Source organism: Thamnophis elegans, chromosome Z (genome assembly GCF_009769535.1).
Source record: "Thamnophis elegans isolate rThaEle1 chromosome Z, rThaEle1.pri, whole genome shotgun sequence".
Classification (NCBI taxonomy): domain Eukaryota; kingdom Metazoa; phylum Chordata; class Lepidosauria; order Squamata; family Colubridae; genus Thamnophis; species Thamnophis elegans.
This window is the reverse complement of record NC_045558.1, coordinates 52,767,181-52,792,342: the sequence shown is the minus strand read 5'-3', so window position 1 is coordinate 52,792,342 and position 25,162 is coordinate 52,767,181. Positions and strand designations below refer to the sequence as shown.

Below are 25,162 nucleotides of genomic sequence, written 5' to 3'. Positions count from 1 at the left end.
TGTCTGCCGTGCACTGTGCATTTATCTAAGGTGTGCAGCAGGTCTCTGTCAATTAGAGGCTCTTTTCATTTCCTTACAACCCAGTTCCTTGGGGGCCAGGGTCTCCTCTGCCACAATTGGCAGGTAGTTAAGGCAGGCTATCTTCGCCGCCTATGCAGCCTTAGGTCATTCTCTTTCAGGGATTACGGCCCATTCCACGTGGAGCACCGCCACTACGGCAGCGTGGGCCACCAGAGCCTCATTCGAGGACATTTGCCAGGTGTCCCCAACTTCCTTTATCCAGCCTATCATCTGGATATTTTTGCATCGGCGGGGGCGTCCTTTGGATGCAGGGTTCTCCAACAAATGGCAACCGCCTCTTCCTTGGGATCTTAATTCCCTCCGTGGGACCTAGCTTGGATACGTCCCTGCTGTAGCTCCTCCTGCCATCTCTACTGGAAAAAGAATGTTGGTCCTTACCTGAACGTATCTTTTCAGTAGAATGGTGGGAGGGGCTACATCCCTCCCTTGTTCAGCAATACATACCTAGTCAGGAAGGGTGAAGGGGGGGTCGAGTGATATGTTCTTTGTTGTGTTTTACAGCATGGCTCCACCCCTCTCTTGCCAAGTGGCTTTGGTAGATGTGAGCTCTGTGGCGGTCCTGCAACGGGACAGACAGATGGAGGGGGGGTCCCCCCAAAATCCTGTCTTCCCTGAACATCGAGTCAGCTCATCTGGGATGGGGATTGGTCAGCAGAGGTGGCAGAGGCCTCCAGCCTTGCAATCCTACGTAGGGAAGGCGGAGGTTTGTGGACTCTATCATATTGCCAAAGAGGTGCTTGAGAAATATTTAAATAAAACAATTCACTTTATAGATCAATCATATTCTAAAGATGTTATAAAAGAAGAGCAAGAGTAACAAACCACTCAATTAATTGGAAGAAAGAGGAGTAATTCAGAGATGCAAATACAGTATATCACAGAAGTACACCCCCTCATATTTTGTAAATATTTAAGTATATCTTTTCATATGACAACACTGAAGAAATGACACTTGGCTACAATGTAAAGTAGTGAACATAGAGCTTGTATAACAGTGTAAATGTGCTGTCCCCCCAAAATAACGCAACATTAATGTCTGGCAATTGCTGGCAAGAGGTACTTAAATATTTACAAAATTTGAGGGGTGTATGTGTAAAAAAGTTACTAAACAACTGAGACAGCTTCACAAGTATCTGATGGTGTAAAGGACTTTATTATCATCTTTATTATGATTATTATTATCTTTATTGATGATGGTTTAAATACAAGCCTTCCAGTGTAAGTGAAAGTAAAATTCCAAGTAAATCTACAACTCTCAAGAGAACAAGTTTGTGAATTTTTCTTTATGAATACTAACAAGTTTGAGAATCTTTTGAAAAAGTAGAATTTTATACTTATTTAATAGATATTCCAGAGAAGAAAAAGATTTTATTTTATGAGGATAAGAATAAGAGAGTGGCTTAAATTTAATGCCTTATTGTAGTTAGGATGGATTTTTACTATTCTGATATACGTAATTGAAGGAAAGCTCCAATGTAGTTTTGTGTTTATAAAATTGGTTTGGAAATGGGTCTTTTCTTTTTTTACCTTTATCTATAATGCTTTATATATAATTCCTAAAGTTTGTAAAATAATATTAAAAGAGAATATGAAAGTACGTATGTTAAGAGGAAGTTAAGAAAGGATGTGCTAAAATGTTTTGATTTTAGAAATATTTTCAAAGAATAATTTAGAGGTTTAAAATGCAGGGTTAGAAAAGTTTTTTTCCCTTTAAGGTTAAAGAATCTGAAAGAGGGTAGTGCATTTTATTAAAAATGTCAACAAAAAATATTTTTAATATTTAATAATGTAGAATAGTCTAATTCTTAGAATATCAGCCTATCTCATGAACATTTGGTGTTCTTGCCCAAAGGAATCACAATAATTTAGACGAGAATATGAAACTGTATGCAATTTAGCATTTCAATCATTGCCATTTAGATTTGTGGAGTGTTAGTACCATGTTATAATGCCTTTGTAAGACCATACTTGTAATATTGCATCCAGTTTTGATCGCTATGATATAACAAAGATGTTGAGACTCTAGAAAGAGTGCAGAGAAGAGCAACAAAGATGATTTTTAACTTTATTTATCATTATTTATCAACTTTATCATTCACAAGGAACATGTCTGACATAGTGTCCATAAATTCAATATTGCTGATCTCTGGATTATGAGAAGGGATAAAAATAACAAGTTTTTAATTATGAGGGAATGATTCATATAAAAGAAAAAGTAGTGAAAGATTACTGCAGTCTAAAATGTATTAAAACAATTTGTGTTTAACAATTAAGGTTTAATTGAAGCAGGTTTGTATGTCTGTTGTATAATCATGTGTGTGTGTGTGTGTGTGTGTATACATGTCTATCTGTCTGTCTATCTCTACCTATCTACCTGTTGTGACTCAGCAGAAGTTTGCTGTGAGTTGAGTCGGGATGCAGGAATAACAATGCAGCTGGGGCTCGTTAGTGTGGTCTTCTGAAGATAAAAGGACTGATGGTGCCACGCCCTGGTTGCGGAAGTCAATGTTCATTGTTCATCGGTCGTGGTTTGTTTGTGAGAGACACCTGGATAAGTGATTTGCTTTCTGTAACCCTGATTCAAGGAGACACTTGGAGAAGTGATTTGCTTTGTAAGAGATCTTTGATTTTGCATTCTGTTATCTTCTTGCCAGAGACTTTATTTATGTTTATTTTTGGGCTCGCAGCCAGCGTGAGCCGAGACTGATAAAGTTATTTCTTTTTAAGTTTGTCTGCCTGTCGTCTTTGAACGAGCGAAGAAAGGGGGACAGAACAGATTGACTTCTACCAAAACAAGCCTCCATTTGATTAATTATGGAGCAATTAATTGCTGAAAATAGGCAAATGGCTCAACAGATATCGGTGTTGGCGAACCAATTTACACAGCTGCAGACAGCTGCAAACAACACCCCCCCCCCAGCCAAGGAGGAAGTGCCCAGTAGCCATGCCAGATAAATATGATGGGAGTCTGGCCATGTTTGCTGCGTTTCTGGGACAATTCCAGCTGTTCCTGAGTCTGAGAGCAGAGGACTTTCCCACTGACCGGACGAAGGTGGGATTCATTATCAGTTTGCTCTCAGGCACAGCTGCCCGTTGGGCTACCCCCTTGTTAACTCAGCCGAGCCCTTTGTTGGATGACTTCCAGGGCTTTTGTCAGTACTTTAAACGGATGTTTGAAGATCCTATCAAGGGGGAAACACCAGCTAGAAATCTGAAGTCACTGCAGCAGGGGAGTGGTTCACTGCAAGACTAGGTTAATGAATTCAGGCTGCGTAGCCAGGATTCCACGTGGAATGAACCAGTTCTAATGGACACGTTCCAGGATGGTTTGTCAGAGGCCTTGCAGGATGAACTGGTGAGGGTGGACAGGCCACCAACGTTCGACGCGTTGGTCCATTTGTGCTTCCAGATAGACGCCCGGCTGCAGAGGCGAAGGCCTCGCCGTGCATTCCAGGAGACCACCAGCATGCCGGTTCAGCAAGGGACTGCAGTGGACTGGGAGGAGCCCATGGAGTTGGGTGCTGTCAGACCTTGAGTGTCACGTACTGAGATGGACAGACGACGTGCTGAGGGATTGTGCTCCTACTGTGGGGAACTTGGACACCTGGCAGGGAGTTGCCCCAAGAAGAACAGAAGGGTTGCGTGGACTGCAGCCGTCCCTCAGCAAGGATTCAAGGAGACACTTGGAGAAGTGATTTGCTTTGTAAGAGATCTTTGATTTTGCATTCTGTTATCTTCTTGCCAGAGACTTTATTTATGTTTATTTTTGGGCTCGCAGCCAGCGTGAGCCGAGGCTGATAAAGTTATTTCCTTTTAAGTCTGTCTGCCTGTCGTCTTTGAACGAGCGAAGAAGGGGGGACAGAACACCTACCTATCTATCATCTGCATTTATCCTCAATGAATACATACATTCACACAGAATAAAAAGAATCATTTTTGCATGGTATGTAAACTACTGTCTAATTACTATTTCTTCTCATTAACTGCATATGAGAGAAGCAAAATTCAACTTCAGCACATTAGATTCAAGCTTTACTTGGATTGTGTGTTTTGGGAAGACATTGACAGAAACACATACCACACACTGCATACATGTAGATCAAATACAATCTTAATATTTGCCATACAATAACATTTTTTCTGTAACATAACTGATCATACTGAAGATGAGAGCTAAAATGGGAGAAATGTGAGTATTATATTAGATGTTTATGATATTCTTTTGTCCTATATAATGAAGATTTTGTTTCATTAGCCATATTGTTACAGTGGTGGCATACATGACAGTGCCACAATAAATATTTAATAAAAATAGCTAAGAAAATCAATGGGACATTGTCTAACAATCAAAAGAAAAGTTAATGGGAAGGATTGTGGCATCAAATGCAATTTTTCATTGAATGAATCTTTATATGGAAAATGCCATACTACTTTTGACCTATTAAGAATATCTTACATGCCAAATGTCATTAGCAATAAGAATAGTATTTAGACATATAACACTCTATAGTGCTTTACTGAGTGATTCACAGAGTCTGCATATTGACCCCAACAATTTGGGTCCTGAGTTTACCAACCTCGGAAGGATGGAAAGCTGAGTCAACCTTGAGCCGGTCAGGACTCAACTCCTGGCTGTGAGCAGTCAGTCTGCAACACTGCATTCTAACCACTGCACCACCACAGCTCCTATTAATTAACATTAAAACTCTTAATATTGCTTATTAATGTTATATGAGGATTATCATGGGGACATATACATGTACACCTACAGACATGTACACAGATATACATTATAGATTAAGATTATTATTTAAAAATTAAAAATTGAACAGCTGTGACTAACATATATTTTTAAACAAATGGGTAATTGTCACATAATTTAATTAATTAAGAAAAACAATATATAAGAATCTCAAATTAAAAACAATATAGTTTTGTGCATTTGTCTTGCCAGTATCAGAGTCCTTACCTGTTGCTTCAGTGCTTCCAAAGATTCAAATTCTAGTCTTGCCAATTTTATCTGAATATCTTGGGGTTTGTCAGCAATCACATAGGACATAAGAAACTTCACTGCTAGGGCTAAATGCTGAAAAAAAGTAGATGAATAAAATAGCATTCAGGGATAAGATCTTAATATCTTGGTGCTGAAATATTCTTTCTTTAGTTCAACAGCTAATAATCATAATTTGAAGAACTATGTTTCTGGGATACTCGTAGAAAGAAGAAAAAATTCTCTATGGCAGATTCCTTTTGATATTCAAACAGAAGCCTATATAATAATAATTATTATTTTTTTTCTATTCAATTTGTCTGTTCAGTTGGAGACTGATTGGACAAGTCCTTGCAGTTTCCTTGGTAATGCTTTTACAGAAGTGGTTTGCCCTTTTCTCCTGAGAGAAAGTGAGTAGCCCAACGTTACCCAGCTATCTTTGTGACTAAGGTGGAACTAGAACTCATGCACTTCTAGTTTTTAGTCTTAACCAGTACATCAAACTGGCTCTGAAATAATACAACTATTTATTAATAAATAATAAAAATGTTCAAGTAGTAGGCTGTGATGATAGCAAAGTTTTCACATAAGGGCAAATAATCCCAAATAACTATTGTACAATTATAGTTTTAAAAGCAGAAACTTTTACAGTATATGCATTCAAAATCAAATTCTAAAAATCTGGCGTTGTGGCTTGCGGGTTCAAGTTGCATGAAACACAATTCACATATGTTATGGATTTTGAGCTTTCATTTCCCTTACTATTATCAGAATATAAAGCTACAATAAGATAAATATGATGTAATGATACTATGGAAATATTATTAATAATTACAGTATAAAAATAAAATTAAATTAATTGTACAGCCACCCTCTCAATAAATGACACTAGATGGTAAATTATTAAATAAAAACAATTACAAACATTAATATTCATAGTAGCCAAGAAAACATCACAATCAATAGAATGGGGTCTTTTCATACTCTCAGCCCCTGGCCTGAGCAGAGAACCAGGGGAAAGTTCAGGTCCATCCTAATCTCTGCTACAGCACCTAAAAGAATGAATGTAAGGCTATAGAACACTTTGTAATTCTCAGAAGTCTCTCCACTACCATTATTTGTTTTTAATTCTAATGTTTCCTGATAACTGGATGAAATCCTATTCTAATTTATATTAGAATAAAGGAAAATACAAAACCACATACTCCCCTGCAATAAGGTCTATTAGGACTGAATTTACACATTTTAAAAGTCAACAGTAACAAAATAACAGGATCTCTCTTCCAGAGGAAGCCCATGCTTTACTTAACAGCCATCCTGACTTCCAACTGTACTGAATAGACTTCACTATGGTCGTAACTCAAGGACTATCTGTATCTCTGGACCCATTTTCAGTTTTTGATTTTGCATTGAGCTCTTTAACAGCCTGGTCCTCAAATAAGGCATTTCCAGGATACATATATAATTGCTCAATTATCTGCTTGCATTAATGTATGATTGCTTGCTATTTTCCAGTAAACTGTTTAAAATCAAGCCAGCATATGAATATTTAGTGTGAACTGGGACATTAAGCATGTAAACCGTATATGCAATCTAAATCTTTCATTACACAACAAATACATAAACATTTTCAAGTTCAAGCACAGAAGTAGAAATAATTTATTTAGATCATATTATAACTGAAGGAGAAATAACTTCTTTAGATCATATAACAAATGTTAGAAAATGTATGCATTTTATAATTGATGAAGAATATGTGCCTATGAAATGTATTTGAATATTAGTAGCTTGAGTTGGTAGTTAGGTTGTTGGTTTGAGCTCCAAGCTTGACAATTTCAGTACAATCGTTTCATCACCATTCGAGGAAACATCATTAGTGTGCTTTGAATTCGAGGTTCGAGGTTCATTTTATTTATATGCCGCCCTATTCCCAGTGGGACTCAGGGTGGCGCACAAACCCAAGGAGGGGAAGAGAAACACAAAAACTACAACAAAAAAAATACAGGGCATTTAAAACAACCAACAGCCACACGATTTGAGAGGGGAAGGGAACTTATCGACCCCAGGCCTGCCGACACAGCCAGATTTTAACGGCTTTTCGGAAGGCCTGGAGAGAGGTGAGGGTGCGAATCTCTGAGGGGAGCTCGTTCCAAAGGGCCGGAGCCACCACAGAGAAGGCCCTCCCCCAGGTAGTGGCCAGATGGCATTGGCTAGTAGACGGAACCCGGAGGAGGCCTAATCTGTGTGATCTAATGGGTCTTTGGGAGGTAATTGGCAGCAGGCGGTCTCTCAAGTACCCAGGCCCAATACCATGAAGAGCTTTATAAGTGACGACTAGCACCTTGAAGCATGTCCGGAGACCAATCGGTAACCAGTGCAGCTCGCGGAGGATAGGTGTAACGTGGGTGTACCGAGGTGCACCCACAATCGCTCGCGCGGCTGCGTTCTGGACGAGCTGAAGTCTCCGAATGCTCTTCAAGGGCTGCCCCATATAGAGCGCATTGCAGTAGTCCAGTCTTGAGGTCACGAGGGCATGAGTGACTGTTCCGAGTGCCTCCTGGTTCAGGTAGGGATGCAATTGGTGCACCAGGCGAACCTGGGCAAATGCCCCCCTGGTCACAGCTGACAAATGATGTTCTAAGGTCAGCTGTGGGTCCAAGAGGACTCCCAAATGGCGAACCCTGTCTGAGGGGCGTAAAATTTCACCCCCCAGCCTGAGTGATGGAGTACTAACCAAATTTTTGGGAGGGAAACACAACAGCCACTCGGTCTTGTCTGGATTGAGCGCAAGCTTGTTAACCCCCATCCAGACCCTGACAGCCTCCATGCACTGGCACATCATGTCAACTGCTTCACTGAATTGGCACGGGGCGGACAGATACAACTGGGTATCGTCCGCGTACTGATGGTATTTTATCCTGTGCCGTCGAATGATCTCACCCAACGGCTTCATGTAGATGTTAAACAGGAGGGGGGACAGGACCAAACCCTGTGGAACCCCATATTTCAGGGGCCTAGGGGTCGACCTCTGCCCCCTGACCAACACTGACTGCGACCTGTCCGAGAGGTAGGAGGAGAACCACCAAAGAACGGTGCCTCCCACCCCCACCTCTTGTAACCGTCGCAGAAGGATACCATGGTCGATGGTATCGAAGGCCACTGAGAGGTCAAGAAGCACTAGGACGGAGGCATGACCTCCATCCCTGGCTCTCCAGAGATCATTGGTCAGTGCGACCAAAGCGGTTTCCATGCTGAAGCCAGGCCTGAATCCAGACTGAAAGGGATCCAGATAATCTGCTTCATCCAAGGACCGTCGGAGCTGAAAGGCCACCACTTTCTCAACAACCTTCCCAACAAAGGGGAGGTTGGAGACTGGACGGTAGTTATTCAAAATGGCTGGATCCAGAGATGGCTTCTTCAGGAGGGGTCTCACCACCGCTGTCTTCAATGGCGGAGGAAAGAAGCCCTCCCGAAGGGAGGCATTCACCATCGCCTGGATCCAGCCCAATTGTGTTTGTTGATCAGAACACTGGTCTTTAAATACCTTTTTATTTGATGCAAATTAGTGTGGATGTTGTTTGCTTGACTACTGCTGAGTCATGGTCTGACTTTGGACTGTTTTGATTGGCTGGCTGTTGTTATTGAGGCATGGCCTTTGGTTTTAAGTACTCTGATGAAAAATTAGTGTTGTTTGTTTGGATACTTCTGAGTCATGGTCTGGTTTCAGACTGTTTGATTTGCTAATTGTTGTGGTTGAGATGTGGTCTGATTTCTTGTAAACTGATGGGTTATGGTTTTGTTATGGCGTAGTGGTGGTTGTTTGTTCGATTTAAATGCTATCTTCACCATGGCGGTTGATGCAGTTCTTTCATTCTCAGCGATTGGTAACCAGATTGATGTCAATATGTCTGTTTATTGACTTGTTGGTGGAAAAACAGGCTTCAATGAATTTTCTCGATTTTGCTTGGGTTACAACTGTGGTCCCCGTTAGGTCAAATCTCTGTCCTTCTGAATCTTCGTGGATGTGCCTATATATGTGCCTATATATTATTACCATTACTGCAGTTGCAGTCATAAATACATGCAATATCCATTTTACTGACTTCCTGGTAATTTTCAGGCTTAAATGTTTGTAAAACAACCTAGTATTCTAGGAGCAAATTAATATGTGAAATAACATCTGTCTCAAAGGAAACCACATACTGTATATACTCGAGTATAAGCCTAGTTTTTCAGCCCACTTTTTGGGCTGAAAAAAGCCGCCTCGGCTTATACTCGAGTCAGTGAAAAATTTGCCCGAAATGGAGGAGAAAAGGGGGTGGGGCCATGCCGCTGGGTGACACTCGTGAATGGCCCAGTGCCCCTGTGAGTTTCCCCTCCCTCTGTGTCAGTTTGCCGCGCAGCGCGCACCGCACCATCCCACCTCCTCACGTTCTAATGTAATGCAGGGCTGTCTTACGATTCCCCTTCCTCCCCCTCCTGCCGCTCTGCAACGATGTCCCACCTCCTCCTTGTTATGGCAAGCAGCCACATAGCGATGTCCCACCTCCTCTGGTACAGTGATCCAATGATAGGAATCACTGTGCCGTGTGTCATAGGAGGCGGGACATCGCTCCCGCGGCTGCACGGGACATCATCATCACAGCGGGACATCAGCATCATGAGGTGAGTGAAGTATTTCATTGAATACACCGCTAGTTTACTGTTTTTCTTTGAAATAAATATTCAAAAACATTATTGGTATCTATTTTTATTTTTGAAATTTACCGGTAGCTGCTGCATTTCCCACCCTAGGCTTATACTCGAGTCAATAACTTTTCCAGTTTTTTGTGGTAAAATTAGGTGCCTCGGCTTATATTCGGGTCGGCCTATACTCGAGTATATACGGTATAACCAATCATTGAGCCAGTGCTATATTTTGAGTACATTGTCAATTATTTTTTGAATCCAATAATTTCCTCTTTTAAAGATGCATAATTGTCCAGTGGAAGTGAAGCAATAATTTTTGTTTTATAAATAAAAATGTTCTTCTATTAATGTTTAGATACCAGACATCTCTTTATCTAATTCACTGTATTCTTACAACAATTTATAGACTTGTTAAATCCATTAAAGGTAGAGAAAGCCAAAATATTTATGGCTACCAGCCTACACTTTTATGTCAGCAAGTATTTTAAAGGAAAACACTGCACTTTGGGGCAAATAGTACCTAGTGCTCCTCAAATAACAAAAAATCCTTTTTTAATCTTATCAAATTTTCTATATTCTATCTCCACTAAATCCACCAACAAAAGAAATGCTTTGCCAATTTCCTTTTCAACATTAATTAGCACAACTGGAGGAATTAAATATACCGCAAACTGTCTCTCTCTTTTAGCTAATGGAAGGAGAAGGGAAATCCTACATTTGTAATTGGTATCAAACATGTTGATTCTAGGAAGGCCCATGAAGACAAGTTCCAGGAAGAAAAAAGTGCTTTTCTAAATAATTTCTTGAATTAAAAAAAAGTGGTGATATATATACAATTTTAAAACAATGCATTCAACTTCTAAAAATATTTTAGGAATGTATAGAGAGAGTTGTAAGATAATTAGAAAAAGGACAGGAAAAACAAAACAAAACCCATTAACAAAACAAGAAGCTATATTGGTAAAAAAGAAAGAAAAGAAAACATTCAACTATTTGAAGTAGGAAACTTATAAGTTTCATTAATTAAAATAACTTTCTATGAGAATCCTGGGGATGTTCACTAGAGGAATAAGGCTCTTCAGTACAAACTTATTGCAAGGTCTCCAACCTAATAAAAGATGGGCAAGACTGAAGTGTAATAGAATGAGACATTACATCTAACATTAAATATGGCTTTATTTTTCAGAGAAAACCTCTCATATTTATTTTTCATCTATAATTCGAGGTCAAAACAAACTAATTCTACTATATAGAGACATAGGTAAAGAACAGAGAAGGCTGAAACTAATGATAATAGGAAGCAGTTATTAACCTAGAGCGGGGGTTGGCAACCTGCGGCTCCGGAGCTGCATGTGGCTCTTTGGGCCCTCTGGTGTGGCTCCAGGTCAGATGATCCTACCCCTGGCTGGCCCCACCCCTCGCCGTCCCCTCCCAGTCACTCTTGCTTGGCCTGAGAAGACAAGGGTGATGGTGGGGGATGGAGAAGCAGCTGGAGCGGATTCTCCGGTGCCTCACTGTTGCTTGAGCTTTTTCCAGCCCTTGTTGGTGCCGGGTGTGCTTTAGTTGCTTGGGGAGATGCGCAACCTGCTCTCTGCTCCCTGAGACACCTGTGACCGATGCTGGCCTCACTAACATGAGGACTGGCTGGGTGGGGAATGGGATCCGGGAGGACAGGACTACAGAAAGGGGGATGCTCCCAGCCATGGCTTTAAAACGTGCATGGGGGACTTTTGCTGCCTGGAGGATGCTTTTCAATGAAAGCTGTGTGTGTGTGTGTGTGTGTGTGTGTGTGGTGTGTGTGTGTGTGTGTGACAACACCCTGAACAGTGCCAAGGCTGGGAGGATGTACAGAAGTGGGGAGACCCTCCTCAAGCGAGCGCAAATGCATAGCCCACAGATGCTTTTGGCCTAGGCTGGCCGTTCGTTTGAGGAGTGTTCTCCCGCTTGTGCACACCCTCCCAACCTCAACATAGCCAGCCAGGGTGGGCGAGAAGAGAAGGAGGGGAAGGGTTGCAAGAGCCTTAGTGCAGGAGCAAAGCGGCTCTGTACTTGCCTTTGCGCCACATTTGTGCTCAAGGCAGCCTTCACCTCCCGCCACTTCGGATTGGAGCTTGTGCCTGCTGTACTCAGCTGAAGGGGGGGGGCTACACAAGATGATGGCCAGAGCCTTAGCGCAGGAGCATTTGCGCTCAAGGCAGCCCTCACCTCCTGCTACACAAGGGGGGAGGGGGAGATGAGGGAGAGAAAAGGGAATTCTCCCCTTTTCTCTCTCTCATCTCTATCTTTCGCACGTGGGTGCACCCAAACAAACAGGATCCTGGGCTGGGATCACGCAGTGGCAATTGCGATTCTTCCTCACGCAGCTGCCACTGTGCGCTCAGGTGAGTAGGTGTGGAGGAAAGCCAGAGCTCTTCCCTTTCTGTATTTGGGGGCTGCAGCAGCAGCTTCTCCCTTCCTGAGCCACACGAAGTGGACTGCTGCTGGTGCTGAGCAGCCCACGAAGGATGTGGAATCGCAAAAAGAAAGAAAGAAAGAAAGAAAGAAAGAGGGAGGGAGGGAGGGAGGGAGGAAAAAGAGAAAAACAAAAATAAATGGGAGGGAGGGAGAGGGAGAGAGACCCACAGAAAACATTGGGAGCTACAAAACCTGGGTAAGCGTGGCTGGGGTGTTTGTCATATGACTGGGGGGGAGTGACATTGAGTTGGCTATGGCCACTCAGGTTTTGTGTTTTCTTTTCTGTGGGAAATGGGTCCAAATACCTCTTGTTTAAGATTGCAGACCCCTGACCTAGAATAAACTGTTTAGGTATAATATAACAAATGTTACATAGGCTACAATAAACTGGGATATGGAAACTGGAGATAGGGGTTGCAAGATGGAAAATAAACTGAAATGAAATGGATTGCATGATGACAGCACACTTAGCAAATGCCAGTGAAAATTTTAATTATTATGAAAGAAGGAAAACAACTGTGAAGTGAAATAAGAATGGGAAGTGAAATAAGAATGGGAAGGGACTAGAGAGAAATGGAAAATGGGTATTATAAGCATGGAGCTGAGGGAATAAAGGAGCTATAGTTACAGTCAAGTAGCAGCTGGATCAATTTGATTCTTTCTTTGTTTCTATTGAATTTATTATGAATTATATTCCAGTACATTAATTTGTAAAAAACCACATTTCCAAAGGGACTTATAAAAGTCTCTAAGCCAATCGTTTTCAACCTGTGGTCTGCAGATCCTTTGCGGGGGGAGAGGGCTGTAATGTCATCATAGGGGGCATGCGGAGACTTAAAGAAATGTTATGGTTTAAATCTTGAGTTCAGTCTTGGGGTTCCATGGCTATGGTCCCTAGCCATAAAGAGTATTTAAGGGGGGGCTGTGGTGAAGAAAAGGTTGAGAAACACTGCTCTAGGTTATGGAATATTATTCAGATTTATGATAAGTGTAGATTAGTTTATTAATGACTACTTAGTGACTCCATAGTCCACATGTACTTATGAAACTAAGGATTGATTTTACTAACTAGTTAAGTTTCACTGAACATTGCAGTGATTACCTTTGGGTAAATATGGACATAATTGTATTACTCAGTTTTGTATTGCGTTATTTTACTTCAGAATATTTTTTATAAATTCTATTAATGTTTTCATTTGACATTCAAAGTATTACAGTTCATGGAAGACAAGAATTCAATTAAGTAGCAACTTGTATATTCACATGCCCCCTCGTGGTAGAACTCAATCAATTTATTAAGATGAATGAGCCAAGGACAATGCTAGTGAGTGCATCCGTTAAATTTTTCTATGGAAATATATTGAAATAATAATTATGAAGTTAAGATTAATCACTTTATAACAAACATTTTGTAAGAACAATTTCTAAATATATTACCTAAACATAACAGATCAACAATTTTGTTCAGTATAAGGTTTAGAAAAATTTATAAAATACTTTTAATTAGGCTTTTTTACTCAAGCAGCATATAATTAATGATTTTGAATCAGGTTTGGAAAAGTAATAGCAGTTACTTTACACAACCCCCTTAAATTAGAAAACTAGTTATTTTTTTATCTTCATAAACATCCATGCGGTTTTTCTTTAACCACAGATTAAAGTTGGTGAATTTTAATCTTGTAAAATGCCAAGGGTCACTTGTGAGAAAATAATATAAATAAAAACAAATAAAATAATCTACCGTGTTTCCCCGAAAATAAGACAGGGTCTTATTTTTTTAGACCCACGAAATATGGCCTTGGGCTTATTATAGGGGAGGGCTTATTATTTTCTGGGGCAGGCGAGAACGAGGCACGCCTTTTACCTTTCCAACTCCATCGCATTCCTTGCCATTGTGTCCAGGGAAGCCGCTGGTAAAAAAAACCTTCTCGCGAGTTCTATCAAACTTCTTGAAGTCGCGAGAAGGGTTTCTTTCTTTTTTTTTTTAAACTGGGGCTTCCCTGAACACAATGGTGAGGAACACGACGGAGCTGGAAAGGTAAGAGACGCGCCTCGCAGCCCAACACTGCCCACCTCGCCCCAATGGTAAAGGTAGCCTGCCTGGTTCCCTTCCCCGCTGCCCCTTTAGCTAGGGATGGCAGGTGGGGGGGGGAGAAGCGAGACGTGACTCTTACCAGTTCAGCCCCGCTGCGTTCCTAGCCCATTTGTCCAGTGAAGCCACTTGTAAAAAATACCTCGCAAGTTGAACTCATGAGGAGTTTTTTTATGAAAGGGCAAGGAACGCAACGGAGCTGTCAGTCTCCCGTAGCACTAGGACATGCATCTCGCTTCTCCCCACCTCCACTGCTACCCCTCACTAAAGGGACATTGGGGAAGCAGCCAGGCCCGCCGTTATCATTGGGGCTTGGTGGGAGGAACGCAGGGGAACTGTCAGTCTTGTAGCGCTAGGATGCGCACCTCGCTTCTCTCCCCCCCTCACCTGCCACCCCTCCCTAAAGGGGTGGCGGGGAACGGAACCAGGCAGGCTGCCTTTACCATTGGGGCGAGGTGGGCGGTGTGGGGCCACGAGGCGCGCCTCTTATTTTTCCAGGTCTGTCATGTTCCTCGCCCTTTTGTCCAGTGAATCCCCTTGTAAAAAAAAACCTCATGAGTTCAACTCGCGAGGTTTTTTTTACAAGGGGCTTCACTGGAGGAATGGACGAGGAACGCACCAGGGCTGAACAGGTAAGAGGCACACCTCACTTCTCCCCCCCCACCTGCCACCCTTCACTAAAGGGACGGTGGGGAACGGAACCAGGCAGGCTGCCTTTACCATTGGGGCGAGGTGGGCGGTTTTGGGCCACGAGGCACGCCTCTTACTTTTCCAGGTCTGTCGTGTTCCTCGCCCTTTTGTCCAAGGAATCCCCTTGTAAAAAAACCCTCATGAGTTCAACTCACAAGGTTTTTTTTACAAGGGGCTTCAATGGACAGAAGGGTGAGGAATGCAGCGGAGCTGTCAGTCTGGTAGTGCTAGGACGTGCACCTCACTTTTCTCTCCCCCCCCCCTCACCTGCCACCCCTCGCTAAAGGGGCGGTGGGGAAGGGAACCAGGCAGGCTGCCTTTACCATTGAGGTGGGGTGGGCGGTATTTTTTTGCGCGAGAGGGAACAGGCAGGAGGGAGTGATCACATTCCTCGCCTGCAGCTCTTTTTATGGCAGGCCCTCTTTTTGCCCTGGAAGCTGTACCAATAGGTGGTACAGTGGTAATGGTAGGGACCAGTTGCACATGCGCTTAAATAGTTGGGTGGCGGGCTTATTTTCAGGGGAGGGCTTATTATGGCACATGCTCTGAAAAGCCCAATTGGGCTTATTAGCAGGGTGTGTCTTATTTTTGGGAAAACACGGTTTTTCCATTCATAGTCTACACAATTGATGGTCTTATAAAGAAATGATTTCTTAGTTTTTCATATGCATGGTTATTTTGATCTAGAGATTCATTTTTAGAAGTGGGAAGAGAACCCAGCAACTTTAAATTTGGAAAAGAAAACTTGGCCCCAGAACATGATAAGATATATGAGACTGAAACTTGAGAGACTCCTAATGGGGACCCATACCATCATATATGGCAAATGAACAAAAATAGTTTTATTCCTATTCCTATAAATATATTTAAAAGTACAATTGGAAATGATCTCAATTTCCAAACTCTCAGTTTTCTGTTCTTTGCTAAACCTAGCCTTAGCTTCATCAGTATATATTTTGCTCAGAAATTGATGGCTGTTTGTGGGATTGGGCCATGTGGCCCAGTAACAAAAAGGCCTGTCCCTCTTCTCTACCCCGACCTACTGAGTTCTGGAGATGAAAAGGTAGGTGATAGGGGTGGGATGGGGAAGAGTATATAGAATCCAGTAGCATGGCAAACAAGGCCAATGCCCGTGGGAATCTGGACAGGCAGGATGGGAGAGGTGAATAGGCAGGGTGCTGCAGCTTCTCTGAAGTCAGTCTTAAAGATAAACAACCACAGGTGTGTTGCAGTAGATGTAACTTCAAGACATAATTACCTTTTGGGGGGGGGGGGCGGTATCATAACTTTGAACAGTCCTTAAATGATTGGTTGTAAGTTGACGACTACCTATAGTTGATTGTGGATGTAAATTCTTATCTCTGCCAACAATTGCTCTTAGCCTTGCTTCCTTGTCTTTTCTTAGTCAGATATAATAAACAGCAAGGTGGGGGGAATGAAGAAATGATGTTTTCAACAATACCCCTTTTGCATTTACCTATCTTGCCTTTATAACTGTCCTTCATAAACCAAATTCATGAGTCTCCTCTATCAAGATAAAGTGTGTGCTTTCTATAACCAACTCATATTTTACAGCAGAGATGTAATATGGTACAAAGGGATTGCTAAAGTATTAAAACATTAACACAACTTTCAGGATTAATTGATTGCCAAGATAAAGATAGTCAAGAAATTATATGTAAGACATAGTAACTTTTTCTGAAATATAAGAAATATTTACACCTTGACTTACCTCTGCCAACACTACAATTATGATAAGTTCAGATTTGGAATCTGGGAAGAGTGCATTTACTTGCGGTGACATGCCAATTAGGATACAGTTTGTAATAACTGAGATTACAGTCATAGTTTGAAAAGCCATCTAAAAGAAACAAGGAAATAAAAAATAAATAAAATGTATTAACTACAATCACATTATATTCTGATACTCTGTTTAATATTCATTGGCACCTACAACTGGATAAGAATCTGCATAATTTCAGCAATGATACATTTACCATATTTTTCTGAGTATAAGATGCTCTAGAGTATAAGACATACCTTAGTTTTGGGGAGGAAAATAAGAAAAAAATATTCTGCCTCTTTCTACCAGCATCCATCGGTATTCATCTGGCTAGCATGCTTAGCCTGATTCAGCTCAAGCAGCTGATTAGTGGGTGGATCGGCCTCCTGGAATACCCCACTATCAGCTGAACCCAGAGGTGGACTTTAGCAACAGGTTTGCTGGTTGTGAGCACGTACTCTAGTTGTCATATCAAAAACAACCACTTCATAAACACATGGCACAACATAGGAGAACAAACCCATCAGAACAAATTTCAGCTGGCCATCTGCATTTAGAAGACAAATACCACCCTTTTGAAGACAGCAAAGTTCACATTTTGGACACAGAGGACTGCTGGTTTGAAAGAGGTGTCAAAGATGCCATCTATGTCAAAACTGAATAGCCCTCTCTCAACAGGGGGAGTGTTATGACATTATATATCTCCAGTCAACACACAGTTCTTTCGGCAGTTCCAAGAAGGCTCCACACCCATTTGCACTATTCAGGTGACCCTGAGGAAACAGATAAACCTCCAAGTGACCTCAACAACTCTCTAAAAGAATGCAAATGACCAGCTGCCTGCAAGGAATATAAATCCTTCAATTCCCACCATTCATTCCCACCAGTGGTGGGTTTCAAAAAATTTTGGAACCTACTCTGTGGGTATGGCCTCTTTTCTGGGAGTGGCTTGCCGGCCATGTGTTTTCTTTCTTTCTTTATCTCTCTCTCTCTTTCTCTCTCTCTCTTTCCTTCCTTTTGTCTCTCTGTCCCTTTTTTCTTTTTTTCTTTCATCTCTCTCACTTTTTCTTTCTTTTTTTCTTTATTCCTTTCTTTTTCTCTCTCTGTGTGAGTTTGTGTGTTTGTGTGTGTGTGTTTGTGTGTCTTTGCCTCTCTCTCCTTCCCCCCTCCCTCTCTCCGTGTCTCTCTATGTGATTCTCTCTCTGTCTGTTTGTCTGTCTCTGTGTGTGTGTGTATCTCTCTCCTCCCTCCCTCCCTCTGTGTCTGCCTCTCATTCCCTCTATCTCTCTGTGCCTCTGTCTGACTGTCTGTCTGTCTCTATCACACATACACATAGACACACAAACAGATACACACATACATACTGGGGTCACCTTGTTGAGTGTTCCAATCACATTTGAAACACTCAACAACTGGCATGTATTCATGTTTTTTTGCAGCATTCTGCAGACATTGGAGCAAAATATATGGTTAAAAGTATCTGGCAGCAGCGTTCTTCCCTGGTGGGCTCCGCAGAACATCCCAAAACCAATGCCATCACATCTGCCCTCTTTGGGGACAGGTCCTCTCCAAAAGGACAAGGCCCCGCTGGTCCCCCTCACGTTCCTGGTGTTCCAGCCACAGCCCCACGCCGTGGAGCAACTCCAGAGCCCATCTTTGATCCCCGTGGAAAACATATGCGCACACACACAGCCTGCACAATTGCAGGCTTGGAGAGTGAAGCCTCTACACAAGCCCGGGCGAATGAGAACAAGTTCTGAAGGCTCCAGGATGAGGGACGCAATCTTCGCCACGGGCCAGTAAAGCTTCGTCCACCAGAGGCAGCAGGACCAAAGCCCCTCTCCCAACTGGCCCTTCCTCCCTCTGAGGGCGAGGGACCCAGCTGCCCCACTGCCTCTGGCTTCCTTCCGAGAGTCTCCACTCTCCAGGGCTGTAATTGTGCAGGCTGTGTGTGCGCGCTTATGTTTTCCACAGGGGTGACGGATGGGCTCCGGAATCGCTCCATGCCTTGGAAAACATAGGAGTGCATGGGCAGTGGGGCAGCCAGAACAAGGGCAACCTGCACGGCTTGCTCAAACAGCAAAAGAAGGGACAAGAGAGGATTTTGGCTGTTTGAAAAGCCCCGCTTGGAACTCCTCTCCTGTTCCTTCTTTTGCTATCTGTACATGCAGTGCTGGTCGCACTCCCTTGTCTTTCATAGCCACCTCGTTTCCAATTGGGGTGGGGATCCATGGAGAGGGACGGAAAAAAATTGATTTCTTACCCCCTCCCCCAATTGGAAACGAGGTGACTGTGAAAGAAAAGGGAGCGCAACCCGCACAGCTTGTTCAAACAACAAAAGAAGGGACAGAAGAGGAGTTTGGCTGTTTGAAAAGCCCCACTTGGAACTCCTCTCCTGTTCTTTCTTTTGCTGTCTGTATATGCAGTGCGGGTTGCACTCCCTTCTCTTTCATAGCCACCTTGTTTCCAATTGGGGTGGGGATCCATGGAGAGGGACAAAAAAGATCAATTTCTCCCACCCCGCATTGGAAATGAGGCGGCTTGAAAGACAAGGGAGCGCCACCAAAAGACCTTCCCGGAGTTGCTTTTCTGAGCCGGGTATACAGGGCCAGGGGCGGGGCAGGCGTTCCGGAACTTACTTCCGGGTCCATTGACCAACCAGTTCGCAAGGACCGGCAGCAACCCACCCCTGATTCCCACCATCCAGAAGCTTCTTGGATGAGAAATGGAATGTCTGCAAAAAAAACTTAAGAAAGTCCAGTTGCCTCTTAAAAAATATGTTATGTTTGACTTAATCTTCTCAATGCTAATAATATCTATAAAGTTTAGAAAACATAATTATTTACATGAATTACCTGCCATACACCTATATTTGCAGCAGGCTCTGAAAATGGGCGTTTAAAAACACTGCACATTTTTAAGGCATCGGAATACATCTCAGTGATGTTGTTTAGCACAGCAAAAATAGCAGCCAAAGGGTAAACGCATGAAAAAAGGCTCACATAACCAAATTGTAAAAACAACTCCAAATAATCATCAAAAGTACCCTGAAAAGAAAGACAATATTTTATTAATAATTTTCAAATAAGAAGCAGCTTTACAACACCTGGCAAATTTATGTACATGGCTAATTAATTAAAAAGATGAAAGTGGACAATAGGATTAAAATGAGAGTATTCATTCTAAATTATTGCTGTTTGAAGTCTAATTAATCATATTTATGTAATCATTTCACATGAAACAAGAGTTTCAAGACATTGTTGCATAAGAAAAGGTGTACATCTAACTATGAGTCACCCGTTTTGATAATTTTCTTTCCTAAAGTACAGCTACATTCAACGTAATTTCTATACCACATATATTATATTACTAACATTATTGCTAAACATAACCCTAAATTAAATACTCTTAAAAGCTAATGACAAAAATAGGCTGATCCCCAAAAGTTTTTTCATTAATGACAGCCATTTCCCAAAGGGGAAAAAATTAAAGAAACAAAAGGAAAACTGACAGGTATTACAAGTGGAATAGTCAAGCCTGGATTCACGAGGACATGTATTAAATTTTACTTGATAGGTATATACAAGACATGTAAACTTAGAAAAGCAGGTAAACTAGATGGAATTTTGGATTAAAATTGTGTACATTATTATATTCTAACTGAATTCTCTTGGCATATTAAAATCCAAGTATTTTCATAATCTACAGTTCATAAAATAGACTATCTTTAGGCACAATTAACACAAACATGTCCAAGTATTTTTTATAAAGATATATGTTTATATCATTTTGGCAATCACTGACTGAATAAACTTGAATTAAATCTAATAGGATTAGAAGAAAGGAGATAGCATAATTTACCAAGTAAGTATCCATTCCTTTTTCCAGATTAACTTGTTCAAATAAGGACATGTCAGTATCTATTTCCAGTGCTTTCACCTTTTTCTCTACTGTTTTATTCCTTCTTTTTTGTAGCCAATAAGGCAGTGCAGCTTCCACAAACTGATTAAGGACTTGTGAAGTTATTAGTAAAGTTGCCAAGCTCTTTAAGAAAATTTAAAAAAACGAAAATTAAACAGTGCTTCAACATATTTTATGTGTGATTTTAAAAAAAATCATTGCTTTTAAAGTGTTGTTAACAGTCCAAAATTACATTTGCAGGTGGGCAGCCATATGTATCGATTTAATAAATAAACAGATCTTTAGCATTGGTGATATATTTATAACCAATAAAGGATCAAGTGAATTCCAACAAACGGTGCTGATATAAACATTTAAGCATATATTATATTACCATATTTTTCGGAGTATAAGATGCACCTTTTTCCCTCAAAAAAGAGGCTGAAAATCTGGGTGCATCTTATACACTGAATACAGCATTTTTTGCCTCCCAAAACCCCGTCCCCTTCACCAAAATGGCTGTGCATAGCCTTTAGGTGCCTTGCAGACTGCTCCTGGGGGCGTGGGAAGGGCAAAAATCAGCAAAAAATGGCCAATTTTTTACTCAATTTTGCCCCCCCCCCAGCCCCCAGGAGCACTAAAGGCTATGCATGCCCCCCCTTTTTTTTACCAAAAAGGGCTCATTTTCACAAAAAAATGTGTTTTTTGCTCGTTTTGGGGGGGCACCCCCCAGGAGCACTCTACAAGCCTCCTACAAGACTATTCATGCCCTTTTTTGGAAAAAACATTCATGTTTTTGGGAGGTTTGCAGAGTGCAAAACCTTTTTTTTTTAAATTGGCCTCTTCAAAACCTTGGTGTTTCTTATACTCCAGTGCGTCTTATACTCTGAAAAATACGGTAATCCAGATTTTTGTATTGAGGTTGATATCAGAGATGTGTGTAACAATAATTATATAAATAATTCATTTGCAGTCCTGGTATCAATTACCTTTCAGAAGCCTTACTGAATTAAACATTCTCTGCACAAAATGTCAGTTAGAAGATAATTTTAAAAATGCTTCAAGTTCAAATATTATTACTGCAAAATTTTCTTGTAAGCAAGAAAATTCCATTAAATACTTTTACTGCTTCGCCCCCATTCATGACACTTCTGAAGTCTGAAATGCAAATATATATTTTTAAAAAATATATTTTATGAAGGCATTGAATCCTGCATATCTTCTGTATGTATGTTAATGTACTATGACAGAAATGATCTTAGCAAATCTTAGTTTACAAACAGGAGTGCTGCCAAAATGGGCTTTGGTCGTTACCTGATACGCTCTTTCTCCGAACGGTGAAGATAGCAGCCAGAATGGGTTGTCTCTGTCCAGTGACCAATTGGACTGAGTCTATAGCTATGACATCACTGGTACCACTGGTGACTCCTCCCAGCTTTAATGAAGGTAGATCTGTAGACTGACGCATGGTGCTAATCACAAGAATAGATAACACTCTCACGCTCTCCTCCATTATCCCCCAACCTATTCAAGTCAAAAAATCAGTAAAAAGAGTCCCAGAATAAAGTCAGCTAAGGATGGGGCTGCCTGTTGTCTCCACCGTCCAGAGAACGGGCATATCAGGTAAGGACCAAGGACCATTCTCCCCAGTTGGTGGAGACAGCAGCCAGAATGGGACATACCAAAGCTTGCCCCTAGAATTAAGGGTGGGTAGATGACTGGCATGAAGCCAAATGTTCAGCTCTGACTTTTTGAAGTACCCTCCTGCCAACAGCAGCATCTGCTTATGCATATCTGTCTAGTCTATAATGGTTGATGAATGAAGATAGTGAAGACCATGTAGCCGCTTTGCAAATTTTCTCCATGGAGATTTGGGTAGACCATGCTGCCGAGGCAGCTGCGCTGCATGTTGAATGCGCTGTCACATGAGGTGGGAAAGGTAGTCCAAGAACTCCATATGTTTTCAAGATGCAGGACCGGATCCAGCGTCCGACAGACCTGGAAGAGACTTTGGCACCCATGTTAGTTTGATGAAAAGAAAGAAACAAGGCCTCCAAGCACTGGAAGGAAGCAGTTCTCGAGATGTAGATGTGGAATGTGCGGCTTGTGCCATTTGCGCTAAACTCTATGCGCAGAGGAAAGACAAAAATTGGGGAGGACGATCGCCTGGGGCCTGTGAAATCTACTATTGACTTTTGGGATGAAAGCTGGCTCAAGTCGAAGCACCACCCTGTCCTCATGGAAAATACAAAGGTCTTGTCTAGTGGACAGGGCTGCAATTTTAGAGATGTGGCGTGCAAAGGTAATTGCCACCAAAAAGCCGACCTTCAGGGACAGGTACCTCATGCAGATGGTGCCAAGTGGCTCAAAGGGGGATTTAGTGAGAGCATCCAGAACTCTGTCCAGGTCCCAGGTGGGCACTATGCATGGTGGGAGGGCTGATGTTGGCCACTCACCTGAGAAATCAAGTCACTAATGGATGGTGAGAGTGAGTCTCGGAGAATGGAGATATGAGAACCAACGCTAGTGCAGCCACTTGTCCTTTTAGGGTGTTGATAGAAAGTCCAGAGTCCAGTCCTTGCTGGAGGAAGTCAAAGATTGCTGGAACTGATGCTAAGGTTGGGACAATATCGTGACTGTTGCACCAGGTGTGGAAGGCCCTCCAGGTGGCATTATATAGATACGATTGGTTGAGGTGCGCCTGGAGGCTTGGAGAGTCTGAATGACCCTTGCAGAGAGGTTCACCGCAGCTAGGGCTGTCCGCTCAATCTCCAAGGGGTCAACTGTATCCACAGTGGTCGGGATGGATGAGCGAGCTTTGTGTCAGGGTGGCTTTGTGCAGGGGGATCCGCCACAGAGGGGCCACCAAGAGGTTGTCCAAGTCTGTGAACAATGGCCTGCATGGCCAGTGAGGGCTAGAAGAATGAGCTCAACCCGCTCCTTGATCATCTTGCTGATGACCCTCTGAACCATCACAAGTGTATAGTACCCCCCCCCGTCCACCTGCAATGGAGATCATCCATCCCTGCTGACCCGGGGCCCAAGGTGGGCAGCTTGTTGTTGAGAGGTGCAGGACACAGTCTTTTTCTCCCCAGACCGTCTCTCCAGTCTGCAGCAGATGGCTGGACAGGTGAAAAGGAGCCGCAGAACATCTCTACTCTGTCTCTCCCAACTGCTGGAGAAGATGGTCTCCTGCTTCAGCATTGTCCCCTGGTCCAGACTGCACAGCCGGAAACTGCAGTGGTTCCTATTGCCATTCCAAAGAGGCAACACAAGCTGCTCACCAAGACTTATCACATTACTAACAGAGGTAACCGGGTCCCTGGGGTGGTGGCTCTCTCCAAAAGTAGCCCAGGGGTCTTCCTTCCAGGAACCAGCCTGAATCATGGTCACCACGGATGCCACCCTCGCGGTTTGGGGGGGGCCATCTCCTCTCTCAAATGACACAGAGCACCTGGTCTCCTTGCGAGAGAAAACACTGGCTTGAGCTGCGAGCTGTTCATCTAGTGCTCAAGCAGTTCCGAGACCTTGGGACAAACTCACATGTGCTAGTCCTCACGGACAATATAATAATGAAAGCACATATAAACCGGCAAGGGGACACATGGTCCCCTGCTCTGATGGACAAGGTGAATCGCCTGGGCACCTGGGTGGAACATCATCTATTGTCTCTCCACACAGAACACATCAGCGGGGTGGACAATGTCCCGGCAGACTGGCTGAGTCGATCCCAAGTCGACCACACAGGATGGAGCATAACACCTTAGCTGTCCCTCAAATTGACCAACAGGTTTGGCGTTCCAGTGATAGATCTGTTCTCCATGTTTATGGAGAACCCGTGTTCCCTAAGTATTGACAGACTGGCCTGGAGATCCCTGCATGCCTGGTGTGCTGACCTGTATCAGCACATCGTCAAGGTAGCACTGTAGTCTGATGGGCTGGGCATGAAGATGGACTGCTATTGTTTCTAATATCTTGGTGAACACTCTCGGCGCAATGTTCGGCCAAACGGGAGCGCCTTGTACTGGTAGTGCTTTGATGCATAGCAGAAACGTAGGTACTGTCTGTGGGCAGGCAGTATATGGGATATGGATGTATGCCTCCATTAAGTCCACCGATGTTAGGTGGTCACCCTCCTTGATCCCTTCCAGAATTGTTTGGAGGCAAAGCATTTTGAACCTGCAGTATTTGATATACAGATTCAGAGTCTTTAGGTCAAGGATTGCTCTCCACCCCCCTGATCTTTTGGGACAACAAACAGTTGTGAGTAAGACCCTTGACCTACCTGATTCAGAGGGACCGATTGAATTGCCTGGATCTCCATCAGGTGTTGGATGGCTTGTTCCATCAGGAGCCTGCGAGATGGTTCCCAAGAAGCAGCACAAGGGAGAAAAAGCATCGGGGGGGGGGGAGAAATTTCAACAACAGGCTAAATTTTATTGTATTTAGGTTCACTGGTCCGTGGTTATGGCTGTCCACCGAT

At 42.6% G+C, this 25,162-nt stretch overlaps 1 protein-coding gene across 2 annotated transcripts in view; it reads right to left on the bottom strand.

The window, feature by feature from the left end:
• Nucleotides 1–25,162, bottom strand: part of ANO10 (anoctamin 10) — a 144,847-nt gene that overhangs the window by 69,359 nt on the left and 50,326 nt on the right. For both annotated transcript variants that reach the window (XM_032235659.1, XM_032235658.1), the window contains exons 9-12: nt 20,641–20,823; nt 19,635–19,826; nt 16,729–16,857; nt 5,051–5,167 (exon numbers count right to left, since the gene is read on the bottom strand). In XM_032235659.1, the coding sequence (XP_032091550.1) occupies nt 5,051–5,167; nt 16,729–16,857; nt 19,635–19,826; nt 20,641–20,823 (621 nt within the window). The remainder of the gene's footprint in view (nt 1–5,050; nt 5,168–16,728; nt 16,858–19,634; nt 19,827–20,640; nt 20,824–25,162) is intronic.